At 43.2% G+C, this 12,848-nt stretch overlaps 2 protein-coding genes across 2 annotated transcripts; both read left to right on the top strand.

Moving 5' to 3' along the window:
• Positions 1-5,347: 5,347 nt before the first annotated feature.
• LOC308548830 (histone H4) lies at positions 5,348-5,661 on the top strand (the record flags this gene model as incomplete). Its single annotated transcript, XM_081120942.1, has 1 exon — positions 5,348-5,661. Exon 1 carries the CDS (start codon positions 5,350-5,352, stop codon positions 5,659-5,661), a length of 312 nt encoding a protein of 103 aa, XP_080977068.1. The 5' UTR covers positions 5,348-5,349.
• Positions 5,662-9,698: 4,037 nt separating this feature from the next.
• Positions 9,699-10,040, top strand: LOC308548795 (histone H4). Its single transcript, XM_081120866.1, has one exon. It carries the CDS (start codon positions 9,710-9,712, stop codon positions 10,019-10,021), a length of 312 nt encoding a protein of 103 aa, XP_080976992.1. The 5' UTR covers positions 9,699-9,709; the 3' UTR covers positions 10,022-10,040.
• The last annotated feature ends 2,808 nt before the right edge of the window (positions 10,041-12,848 follow it).

Here is a 12,848-nt window from a genome sequence, read left to right as displayed (position 1 = left end):
ACAGATTATTATGATTTTATACAGATCTTCCTTTTAAGTGGTGTAGTTTTTGTAAGAGCACTTTAAGAAGTGTTTTTGCACGCTTGGGACATATTTTAACAGGTTCCTTAGAGATACAAGCATGCCCTCCCATGAACTAGGTTTCAGCCTATATTCCCAGTCAGGAGTTACTGTAACTCCTTTCTCATAGTTAATATTTACTTAGCGCCTGGCATTGTGCTAAGCGCGCTGTGACAGAGGTTCAGCAAAACAACAGGCAGTTAAAGGAACCAAAAACTGGATTTACGTTTACCTGACTTCAGAAGTCGTACTAGCCGTGTGCTGACCTGTCTGAACCTGCAGAGCAGCCTTCTGCCTTGCTGAAGCCTTTCCCCCCGGGAATGCGGTTCCCTCCTCAATCTGTTAAAGGCCAATTAGGTCCTATGGACGAAACGCTTCTAAATCAAGGAAGACCGGAAATATTAATTTCTCCTTTATGATGGTGAATAGTTTCTAAATAGTCCTTACTTTTCAGTCAGACTAAAAGTTAAAGATTCAAAGCAAATAAATTATTCGTTGATTACTGAATTGCTGGCATATGTCCTTCAATAAAGTGTTTTTCTAATGCTTAAAAGTTTCTTATCTTTTCTGTATAAGGAAATTGAAGATCCTTTATGTTTCAGTTATTCCACAGGTTTTGAAGTGTTGCTCAGAAAATTGCATGTCATAAAACTGCATTTATATAAGGTTACCAATGTTTAAAGTTATAATAAATATAAAACTTTGAAACAGCTGTTTATTTCGTTGAAAGAGCACTGAATTCAAATCTTATAAAAATTCAAACTAGAGAACAGAAGCAGGCCAAACAAACGTAACACTTATCCCGATGTCAATAAGAATGATCATCTTCCTGCTGAAGTCGAAATAAAATAAATGATTTTGAGGGGATTTCCTGAACACTAAGCACAAAGTAGAAATTTGTTATCTTTACATTTTCAATAGTCCCCCTTGGGCAGCAGCAATCTCCTGCTCTAGGGAAAATATCTAAAATGTCATGCTAATGTGTAACTGATGTGAATAGCTGTTATGCCTCCCTATGGAGGTTTGAAATAACATATATAGAGCGCTACTCAGTATTTTAAAATTCTCTTATATACACCATCTCATTTAATCACAACTCTGCAAAATATGTTATTTTCCTCACATTTCCAGTTTTATCGGACTTGGGTTACATTTTCAAACACTGAAAATTTTCCCATCATGTAATCAAGTCACTCAGTTTTTCTCAAAACGTTTCCACTGACCTATTCCAATTAGAGGAAACTATCTATGGTGTCAGGATGACAGCCCAAAGCAGCTCACTCAAATGTCACATTTCTTTGCAATGTTTTCAGGGGGTTGTTTTTTTTTTAAATGTATGCAACTTTTGCTATGTATGCACTCTTTATATAAGAAAAAAGATTCTCAAGTTGTATATTCATATAGAATCCAATAACCATGGGATTTATTTTACCTTCATAGCATAGAAAATTCCAAGAGTCTTCCTCTGGCTTAATAAAAAAACTTGTATAAGAATTTCTACTTCACAGAAAAGAGATGACAATTTAACTATTAATTCCAGGGCAACAAATCAAATATAATAATCAGAATAGTAAATTTGTAAAAGGTATAGGTAACACTTTTCAGAATATAATAGTCTGTGATATAAAGTTGCCTTAGAAGTTACCTTTAATAACATAATTTATATCTATATTAGTTCAGTTTCATCTAGTCTTCACATTGGACAATAGAGTACTATTTCAGTGATATTTCTCAGTGACCATTTATCAGAAGCAAGTTTATAATGCAGAAGAATGTTTGCTTTGCTCTAGCTGTGGGGAAGAGAGAATATTTCACTCCTAATATTTCTGAAGTTTCTTTCACCAGAAATAATAAGAATGAGCAGTTTCAAGATTAAGCACTGAAATTTTATTATTCAGTCATATGAGGGGAGAAACACAGGCATAAGCAGCTTAAAATTTACCACAGAAAATAAACAGGCAAAAAAAAATGTTAAGAAGTGAATTAATGCTCTGGCCAGTTTGCCTCGGTTGGAGTATTGTACGGAGGCAACCAATCAGTGTTTCTCACATCTCTCTCGTTCTCTCAAATCAATAAAAACATATCCTCAAGTGAGGATTAAAAAAAAGTGAATTATTAGACATTTTAAAAAATATGTGTATGGGTTTGTTTTTAATACGAAAGTAATGGACTAAATTAAAACATGTGTTCCAGGAAGACAGTGTATGGGTTTGTTTTTAATACAAAAGTAATGAACTAAATTTAAATATGTGTTCCAGGATGACAGTCTGTGCTTAATCTGAGTCAAGTACCCCCAGGGCTTTAGGTTCCACCAAGATGAGACCATATGCCCGAATCCCTTTTGTCTTGAGAGGCCTGCAGCCCTGGACCAAACTGAGAAACCATAGGATTCTGAGCTGCTTTCTTTATCCCATTCTGAGATAAACTCATTCCCTTAACGTGTTGCCCATTGGATACAACTCCCCCCTTTTCTGCCTGTCCTTGACACTACTGCTTGTACTGTGTAGTGAAGGGTGGTATAAGAGAGGGGAACAGTTTTCCTCCATCCTCTGAGGGTCCCTGGCGGGATCTGAAAATTAAATTGACAAAGACAGATAAACAAAAAGAAAACACACACATTTATTTAACATAAGTTTTACATGACATAGAAATCTTCACAAGGAAATGAAGATCTGAAGAAACAGTTATACCTGAGTATTTTTATGCTAGGTTTACTGAAGAGTGGGCAGTTGTGTAGAGATGGGACAGATTAAGGAGCCTGAGGTAAGTATAGCAACCTGGGGGAAAGTGCAAGGCCTGTTTGTTAGGATTCTTCTGTGTGTTCCTTTGCCTTTAAAGACAGGAATGCTCCTTTCCTCTGGATATAGGGAGGGCACCTTTCACAAGAGGGTTTTATGAACTGTTTCAGGGGAGAAGGCCCAGGGGAAGGCCGCTTCAGCTTAAAATATTTAATATGCTAAGGTGCTGCATTTTAGGGTGGCGTGTCCTGAACCCCATCAGCGGCAGAATATGCCGCACCTAAAACATGCCATTTTGGCATAAGCATTATTTTCAGCTAAGGCATTTGAAAAATAGCAGGTGCAGAAGGGCAGTCTAACTCTCCACATGGAAGATGTCTCCCTTTACAAGGAGGATTATAACAGTCTTCTCACCAAGGATGGGGAGTCAAAGCTGAGAGAAATCTGTACAAACTTTGCTAAACTAACCCTTATCTTCCTGGTCACTTTTCCACCATTAATGCCCTAACCCAAGCCATTTTGTCATGTTACATTTTCCCAAATTACTACTTTTTGTCCAATTCAGTATGTAAGGATTCAATTCTAACTGCTTCTTTGATCCTTCACTTATTTATGAAGGGTTCCCATGGCAAGTAAAATTTACAGTAAAATTTGTATGCTTCCTCCTGTTAATTGTCTCATGTCAATTTAATTCTCAGGCCCAGCAAAAAATCCTGAGAGTAGAAGTAAACTTTTGGGCCTAATGGGCTCTTTAGGTCTTCATTTCTTTCTGAATGCTACCATGCACACATATAAGTATTAAAATTTGTATACTTTCTTCCTTTTGATCAGTCTTATGTCAGATTAATTCTTAAGCCCAGGCAATTGAGTTCTTTTTGGAGGATCTGTCTTTAGGCAAATAAGGTGAATTCAAAGAAAGTATGTCCCTGCATTTGCTGTTTTTTCAAGTACCCGTGGCTCAAAATCATCAATCTACCAAGCATCATTTTGGTATGGCAAGTCCTGAACTCCTACTCATATTTTGGGTAGCATATTCTGCTATCCTTCAACATCTGTGAATTCCAGGGTATTGTTTTAGACCTGTGATGCACGGTGGCACCATTCAGTGAACAGACAGAAAGCGGGTGGGGGTGGGGGAATGAATCCTCTCAACCCTCCTGAGAGTCACACCTTAGTGATTTTCAGTTTAAATATTTTGATTTTTGGAGATTTTGAGTTTACAATGAAAGAAGCAGCAGCAGAAGGATGGATCTACATGCCTGAAGCCGAGAAATCTGTATAAAGATACAGATTTGGAATTCATTAGCATACAGAAAGTAGTTCGAGCCAGAGAGATGAAAGAAGGCACATACATTTTTTTAAGATAAACATTTCTCAGAAAACCGTTAGCTCAGTGGTTAAGCATCGGCCTATGACCCAAGGGACCGCGGTTGGATTCTCGGTTTGTGCGCTCCATCCCCAGTGGGGGGGGGGGGTGCAGGAGGAAGCCGATGAATGATTCTCTCATCATTGATGTTTCTCTCTCCCTCTCCTTTCCTCTCTGTGAAATCAATAATATCCTTAAAAAAGAAAAGAAAAAGAAAACCCTTAATTCTGTCTGATGGAGAAACCACGTATTTTCAGGGATTAGCCTAAAAAGACCCCCGTAGGGTAATGAACATGCTATAGGTAATGACCCCCGTCAATTTCACAGGGCAGTTTCTCCCAATGACTCTCAATATGGAGCAGCTGTCATCTTGCGAAACCCAATTCGACAAACTATTGGAGCTCTATGTGGGGCCCCAACGGGTACACAATTTGGGAACTGAATCCTAGCTAAAAACAAAGGTTGACTTTGGAGGATCTAGAGACAGTTACAGAATATCCTTCAGTTTTTCTGTATATATTGCTTCTTTCAGCAGAGCTTTGGATGACAGTGCATTGGATTCACTCACCTCCATGAGAACGTTTGGCAACAGTGAGACTAGTTTTCGTAGGATCTCATTTCTCCTGGGTGAGGTGAAATTCCAGGCCTCATATCACTAAAATAGAGACTAGACTCGGGTATTATGACGATTTCCCCTCTTCCCTTCCACCATATCCCAGGTGCCGCTCTGGAGATCGCCTTGTCCGTCTGTCAGTCTGTAACCACAGTTTGAAGCCTCTTGTTGGGACTGGACTCGGCGCTCTCGTCTCTGTTCTGTCTCTGGACTCTACTCTTTTCCTGGTTTTCTCGCCCCAGAAAGACCTTTCCTCTTCGCCTAAATTTAATGCCTGGGGGGAGCGCACAGAGGGCGAGCGCCAGACAGGACCAGCTGTGGAATCCGGCAGGCTGGCTTTGGGACCTGAATTCTCCTGGAACCCTGGCAAATAGAGGCCGCTAGAGGGCGGCGTGGAGGGCGGAGAGGGGGTGGACACGGGGGGGCGGGATGAAAAACTGGAGGGGCGGGGACCATCTCGACCGCTTCCCGCCCGCGCGCTCGCTGCTTTCAATCCGGTCCGATGTTCCTGTATATCCGGGGCAGAGCTGGCCACACGGGGAGCAGTCCAGTGCTTTCAGGTCGCGGCAGCCATGTCTGGAAGAGGCAAGGGCGGCAAAGGCTTAGGCAAAGGTGGTGCCAAGCGCCACCGCAAGGTCCTGAGGGATAACATCCAAGGCATCACTAAACCTGCCATCCGCCGTCTGGCTCGGCGCGGTGGGGTCAAGCGCATCTCAGGCCTTATTTACGAAGAGACCCGGGGCGTATTGAAGGTGTTCTTGGAAAATGTGATCCGGGACGCAGTTACCTACACGGAGCACGCCAAGCGCAAGACAGTCACTGCCATGGACGTGGTGTACGCCCTGAAGCGGCAGGGACGCACTCTGTATGGTTTTGGAGGTTAGGCCGCTGCTGCAGGCTTCCAGGAGCGGCAATCCCAAAGGCCCTTTTTAGGGCCACCCACATTAGCCCGTGGAAGAGCTGCGCATTTGTTCCTGTAGCATACAGAACTGCATTTGGGACTTAGAGTTACATTAGGGGGTGTGTGTGTGTGCGTGCGTAGTGCTGCCCAAGGTGCTACCCAACTTTTAATATCTTTCACCTGGCCCGCTTTCAGTTTAATCGATCTGAAAGGTTATCTTGCCCCAGATCGAACCAGTATTTAGGTTTTCTTCTTGGCGTGCTATTTAATCATGGGGTCAGGCTGTGGAATGTGGAAGCCACGAAAACAATGGAAGGTCAGGTTACTCTCTACAGCCTTGCTACGTTTGTTTGGACAAAGTGGGAAGGCAGCCTCAGATTTACAACCTTTAGAAGGCGGTTCTGCATCCTGGTGGTTTTTGTGCCTCTTGAAACTGGGCTTCACTTCTCACCTCTGCAATGAGGGAGTGGGCCTGGTGACCTTAGGCACCTGAACATAGGGTGGTATTTTGTGACACTACACTGTTCACGGAGAAGGTACAAGAGTTCTTGCAAAATCAAATCCAATCATCAACCATTCAAATACAGGATGGGGCAAAAGTAGGTTTATAGTTTGTATAGGAATTAATACAACACCTAATAAAATACCAGCATAAATTCGTGTACCTAAAACTAAACCTTTTCCCTCATCCTCTTACTAAATCAGAGATGAGTTCATTAGTGCAGTTGTAAAATATTTGACACTTGTCTGAACAGCGTGTGGAAAGTACTCTTGGTTTCCTGTGTTTCTGTTTTTCAATAAAAAGGCCCCTCATGGGGGTCTGTTCTTTATATTTTTTAGATTTTGGTTCTTTGGTACCGCATTCAAGGAAATTTAGTCAAGGACCTATGATACTACCTTTCAGTAACAATACTGCAAAGATACAGATGCAGAGACAATATCCTATAAAAGCAAAGTAAACTAATAAATTTCTTGAAAGCAAGCTTTTTTTTTTTTTTTTTTTTTAAATTGATTTCAGAGAGAGGAAGGGAGAGGGAGAGTTGAAACAGCAATGATGAGAGAGTCATCATTGATGGGCTGCCTCCTGCACGCCCCCGACTGGGATCGAGCCGGCAAAGACGACAATAAAAAATAAAATTAAAAAAGAAATGTAGAGAATTTCTGTAGGAATCCTATACACGACAGAAGTCACTGGCTGCTGGGAAATTGGGGAAGAATGGCTGTGGGTGTGGGGCTTGTGTCAGGCTTTGAATATAGAGCAGAATGCCTGGCATCCTGCTGAGATACCCAGGATAGGGGAGGGGGAAGAGGAGGGCCAGGGAGAATGGCAAGAGTAACGTTTGTGAAGATGTCCAGGTGAGAAACAGATCAGAGGATTCGGTGTTCAAGATGTTTCATTTTCCTTTTAAATTAAAAGCTTAGTAGCAAGCGATAGCATTTCTATTGCAAATATCACTATCGGTTTTTTAAAACTTTAAAGGCAATATAGATTGAATATATCTGATCTTCACGGAGATGCTCTGGAGGACATATTAAAGATTTGAAGAGAAATCAAAGAATAATAGGAGGAAGGGGGAGAAAAACCTGCCCACTGGATAAACTAGTTGTCCTAACTGTAAACTCTAATCTAGGAGCATCAGATCACCTGGGAACTTGTTAGAAATGCAAAATCTTGGACCCAACCCAGACCAATTGAAGGAGAAACTCTCGGGGCTGAGACCTAGCAATTTGTTTTAACAAACCTTCCAGGTGATTCTGATACACATTAAGTTTGAGAACCACGGATCTAAGTAACTTTGTTTAAAGGAAACAAAAGTATTTAGAATCTGAATATATATTCCTCTATATTTGTTTACCATAATGTTGAATTTTGTTTTCTTTAGTGGAAAAAAATTGGGTGAATGATACTATTAAATTGTACAAAATATTACAGGAGGAAAAAGGTAAAGCTTATTTTCTCAATGTGATACTGTTGTAATTAGCTAGTCCCTCCAATAACAAAAGCATTTAGGGCAAACAAAGAGGTCTGAATAAAAACTGTAGTCAGCTTGTTTTACTGAATATTACTGGTCTGTTTGTTCAATAGTATTGAATTTTATTATCAATAGTTATATTTCTTTTTTCTTCCTAAATTTCTCCAAGATCTTGTCCTTAAAGCAATAATTATACATCTTTATAGTGATATTAATAGTGACCCTGTTCCCATCTTGTCTACTCCACTAAATACTATTATGATATGGCTTACCTTAATTTTCTGTTAGCTGTGTCCAGCCTCTGAATATTGCCAAATTACAGAACACTCATTAAGAATCTTTTTGCTTTAATAAATGGCTTTAAAAAACCCCCAACTTTATAAATAATTGATTCGAGAGAGAGAAAGAGAGAGAGAGAGAAACACTGGTATGTGAGAGAAACATCAATAGGTTTCCTCCCACATGCACCCAGACCTGGGATTGAACCCAAAACCTGGCAATGTGCCCTGACTGAGAATGGAACCCACAACCTTTTGGTTTATGGGAGGACACTCCAACCAGCTGAGCCACGCAGGTCAGGGCTAGCTCATTTTTAAAAAACAATCATCTGTAAGAGTAAGGAGTATAATGCTACTTTATCTCTTTGAGTACTAACAGAATAACTTTTTTCTCATTTCCACCCCTGAATGGTTCAGATGCTCTCTAAAAGCCAGCCCAGGTTGCCATCTCTTCCCTCCCTGGGTGAATTCAGAACTTCCACTAGGATATATGTAAATGATTATAGAATTTACTCTGTGTGTCTATTTCCATTACCAGGGTCATAGAGGCACTTAAGTGTCTCACTGACTAATCAAACTTTACAATGGACCAGTTTAAAGTCTTGCCTTTCCTTTCCAGGCCCCCTGCTTGTCTGAATTAGCAGCACTATCCTCCTAGGGACCCAGGCTAGATGCCCCTGAGTCATCCTTCACTATATGCTTATTTTTTTCCTTTGAAACTTTTCACTCTGTTCTTTATATTCTAGCTCTTAATATACATGTTATTTCTGTACTTGAGCCAAAAGAACTGAATTATCATACATGCAGAATGCTGCTAGTATATAAAGCATGCATGAATGTATGGAGAATTATCAGGAAAAACATTCGTAAAAATTTAAGAAGGATGTATAGGTGTTGGTTTTTGTTAAATTCATTGAACGTTTCTAAATTGTTCAAGTTTCTTCAAATAAACATGTATAATTTCCTCCAAAACAATCTGAAGATGATAGGCAGTTAAAGATGATAGATACTCTAGGCTATATGAACCATGGCAAATTCTAGCTTTGCCAAAATTCAATATTTTCAGCTTCAGTGTTACTAATAATTCCTCCTTACGTCACAGGACTGTTTTAAGAATCAAAGATCTATGTGAAAGATTGAAGCCATGAAGTGACATATCAACCAAAGTTGATGTACTTTTTGTCCATTTCACCCAATCTAGTTGGTATAAGCTCTACAATCACTGAGGAATGGAGGGAGAATCTAGCTAGAATTTAGAGATAAAGGTAGACAATAAAGGTAAATATGAAGTATGAACTAGCTTAGCAGGGAGAGTTTTCAGGATTAGAGCAGGAAAACGTAGTCATCTTGGTACCAGAAAAGGGACCTGGCCCGGAGTGGGTATGCCTAAGGCCGACCAATACTGTGTGGGTTCTTGAATTCCTGCAGGAAAATTTTCACAGTGCGAGTCCAGGTGATTAAGAGTATGTTTAATGCCTGGGGGGAGCGCAGAAATGGCGAGGAGACGAAAACAGCTGCGGAGTCCGGAAGGCCGGCTTTGGGATCTGAATTCTCCCGGGATTGTGGCAGGCAGGGTCCGCTAGGGGGCGGCGTGGAGAGTGAAGCAGAAGGGACAGGACCCGCGGGAAACGAGATGAGAAACTGCGGAGGGGCGGGGGGAAATTTCGAGGGCTTCCCGCCGGCGCGCTTGAGGTTTTCAATCCGGTCCGATGTTCTTGTATATCAGGGGCAGAGCGGGCCTCCCCGGCACTGAGGCTTGTGTGCTCAGAGCGTGGTCACTATGTCTGGGAGAGGCAAGGGCGGCAAAGGGTTGGGTAAAGGCGGCGCCAAGCGCCACCGCAAGGTCCTGAGAGACAACATCCAAGGCATCACCAAGCCCGCTATCCGACGTCTTGCTCGGCGTGGTGGAGTCAAGCGCATCTCGGGGCTCATTTACGAGGAGACTCGGGGGGTACTGAAGGTGTTCCTGGAGAACGTCATCCGGGATGCCGTCACCTACACTGAGCACGCAAAGCGCAAGACGGTCACGGCCATGGACGTGGTGTACGCCCTAAAGCGACAGGGACGTACCCTGTATGGCTTTGGCGGTTAGGCCGCCGCTGCAGGCCTTACACGTGCGGCTATCCCAAAGGCCCTTTTTAGGGCCACCCACATAATCCTCGGGGGAGCTGAGCACACGTGTGTGTGTGTGTGTGTGTGTGTGTGTGTGTGTGTGTGTGTGTGTGTGCGCGCGCGCGCGATTGCTTTGCGCTTTGCAGTTTTGGGGGCGGGTAGTGATAGCCAAAGCGCTTAACAGCCCTAGGCACCACGAAGCTTTTTACCAAAGCTTATTTTGAACGGGGCTGAGGCCTTCCCTGTCCAGTCAGAGGTGTGTGGCTGTATCCGCATTTGCATAGTTATTGGCCAATCAGTGGGGCTCCAGGACAGTCGGTGTGAGAACTCAGCCAATCAGGGCGGTGGTGTTTGGACCAATCGAACTTCGCATTATTCAAATCCGTACTTGCGTAGAGACGGGCTACTCAGGGGACTGGGATGGGGGAAGGGGTGAGGCGGGAACTTTCTCTCTCCCCCTCTTTCTGTAAGCCAGCCTAGCATCCCTCCTGCCTCTGGAGCGCAGTTTTCGCTACCTTTGCCCGGGTACGGTGCTGGGATACCTCATCGGGGGCTCCTGTTGATGCAAGGATGCTGGCAGAGGACTTTTTCTCCTAGCTGTCTGAGAGGATAGTGTGCCCCATCTTTAAACACGGACGGTTTGATTTGGGGCGTTAGCCACATTTGTGGTCGTGTTACTGGGCCGTGTGAAGTTTAAACCAGCAAGACGGGGCAAGGTCACTGTTAGTCTCAAGGCGGCCCCAGATTTGCGGTCCTGAGGTGCCAGTTCTGCCACTTGTTCATCAGTTAATTCTTTTGGGCTTCCCTTCGCACTTCTGCAATGAGAGAGTAGGCCAGGTGGCTTAGGGGCCCTGTTCAGGTTGGACGGTGTTTTGTGCCACTGCACTGGTGCGAGAGCACTCGCAAAATCCAATCCAACAGCCATTCGAAAATCAAGGAGAAGAAATACAGGTTATAAGATCACGGGTGAACTCATTATGCGCAATTTTAAAACAAATTTGGCAGGCTCTCAGGCCAGTGTGTGAAAAGTATCCTCGGTATCCTGTGTTTTCGTCGTTTTCTCCATTGCGGTGGTTTTCAGTTGCTGGTCGTGACCCATGAACAAGGTGGTGAATTCAATTTGGAAATTGGGAGCCAGTATCTTTAATTAATGGAGCAGAATTGGGTTGAGAATATCCCAAGTGAAAAAAAAGAAATCCTTTTCTACACCTTGTTTCAATTTTTACACGCGTGTGTATGAACGTGCAGTAGGTAGTAACATAAAATTATATCTTACCGTAGTTTAGAGTCAGAAATCAGAGCTACTGAACGTATATAGTGGTACTGTACCTCTAGATGTAAGTATTATGTAGCAATCTAATACAGAATGGAAAGCAAAACACAAGACCCAGGCTCAAGTGGTCCCCCCCCCCCCCCCATGCCATCTTCTGGCTGTGTGAACCACACATTCCCAGGTGTCTCTTCCTCCACTGAAGGTTTGGTTTCTTCAACCATTCAACAGGAATACCAAAAAAAAGCCCTCCCTCCCTGCCAGGGTTATTGTGAAATTGAACGAGAGGAGGTGAGCGAAAGATGAGCCATAAGCCACCTAGGAACCTGGGTATTTTTACTGCCCAGGCCATGCAGCCTGGAAGCTGGTCGTGTGTTTAAAATTATTCACCAATTTTCTTTGTGGGTGTGTTCTTCCTCCTCCTCCTCTTCTTCTTCTTCTTCTTCTTCTTCTTCAAGTGGCGTGAGTGATTGTAATTGGGACTTACATCAGTTGATACTAATGTCACTAGTATTTACCTCATGATTGCTGTTGCTGTTAATAGATTTGCGACCACATATAAGGCTCTGTTCTAAGCCCTTTGTGCGAGGGCTGTACTCTCTCTTTTCATCCTCACAGTGATCTTGGAGTGAGTGCAATTAGGATCCTGCTTTACACCTGAGGATATGGAGATCCCAGTCTTTTTTCTCTGGAGACTTTTCCTGGTAGGGGTGAGGGGGTCAGGAGCCCTGGCTCTACCCGTAAGGGGCCGCAGGCTTTAACCTCCTACCCCCAGCTTACCTGTATAGCAATGAGGACCCTAGAGGTCTGTTTCCCGTCCCCTTTCTCTTCTCTGCCGTCCTTCCTCCTCTTCCTGCCTTTCTCTATGTACTTCACTCTCAGCCCCCGATCATACCCCGATCCTCTACCACATCCCCAGAAAATTCTGTCAGCATGAGCAGGATTCAAATCCGAGCTCGTCTAACTGCAGAGTCCCTACTAGTTATTAACCGCCAGTGCTCTGAACTGCCATGCAAAAGAAGGTGGACTTGCAGAGACATAGAAGCATGGAACAGAGTGAGGGATCTCAGAGGGAAGGTGGGTGTGGGTGGGGAGACATTAATCAAAGAATTTACATGTTTATAAGCATAACCCATGGACGCAGACATTGGTATGGGGAAGGCCTGGGGGTGGAAGGGATCAATGGGGGAAAAAAGGGGACATCTGTAATATTTTCAACAGTAAAGATAATTAAAGAAGAGAAAGAAGAAGGTGGACTTCATCATTTCTGAAGGGAGTTGGGAAGGAGGCGGGAAATCTATCCTGAATAATCAGAGCTGGTGAGGGCATCAGTTCAGGCAGGGACCACGGACGGATGGAGGGAGGGTGGCAGAATTGAAAGTCAGAAAGTAGATTTGATAGCATTTGTTGACTCATGAGATTTGGACAAAGGACGGCAGGAAGGAACCTCTGCCCGGGAAGGGTGGGGGGGTGGGGGTTGGGGTGGGGAGCTGAAGGTGTCTTTCATTAAGATGAGAAATATGAAACATAGCTTTGG

This window comes from Miniopterus schreibersii, assembly GCF_964146895.1.
Source record: "Miniopterus schreibersii genome assembly, chromosome: 19".
NCBI lineage: Eukaryota > Metazoa > Chordata > Mammalia > Chiroptera > Miniopteridae > Miniopterus > Miniopterus schreibersii.
The sequence above is the reverse complement of the archived record's forward strand: the minus strand, read 5'-3'. Positions and strand labels throughout refer to the sequence as shown.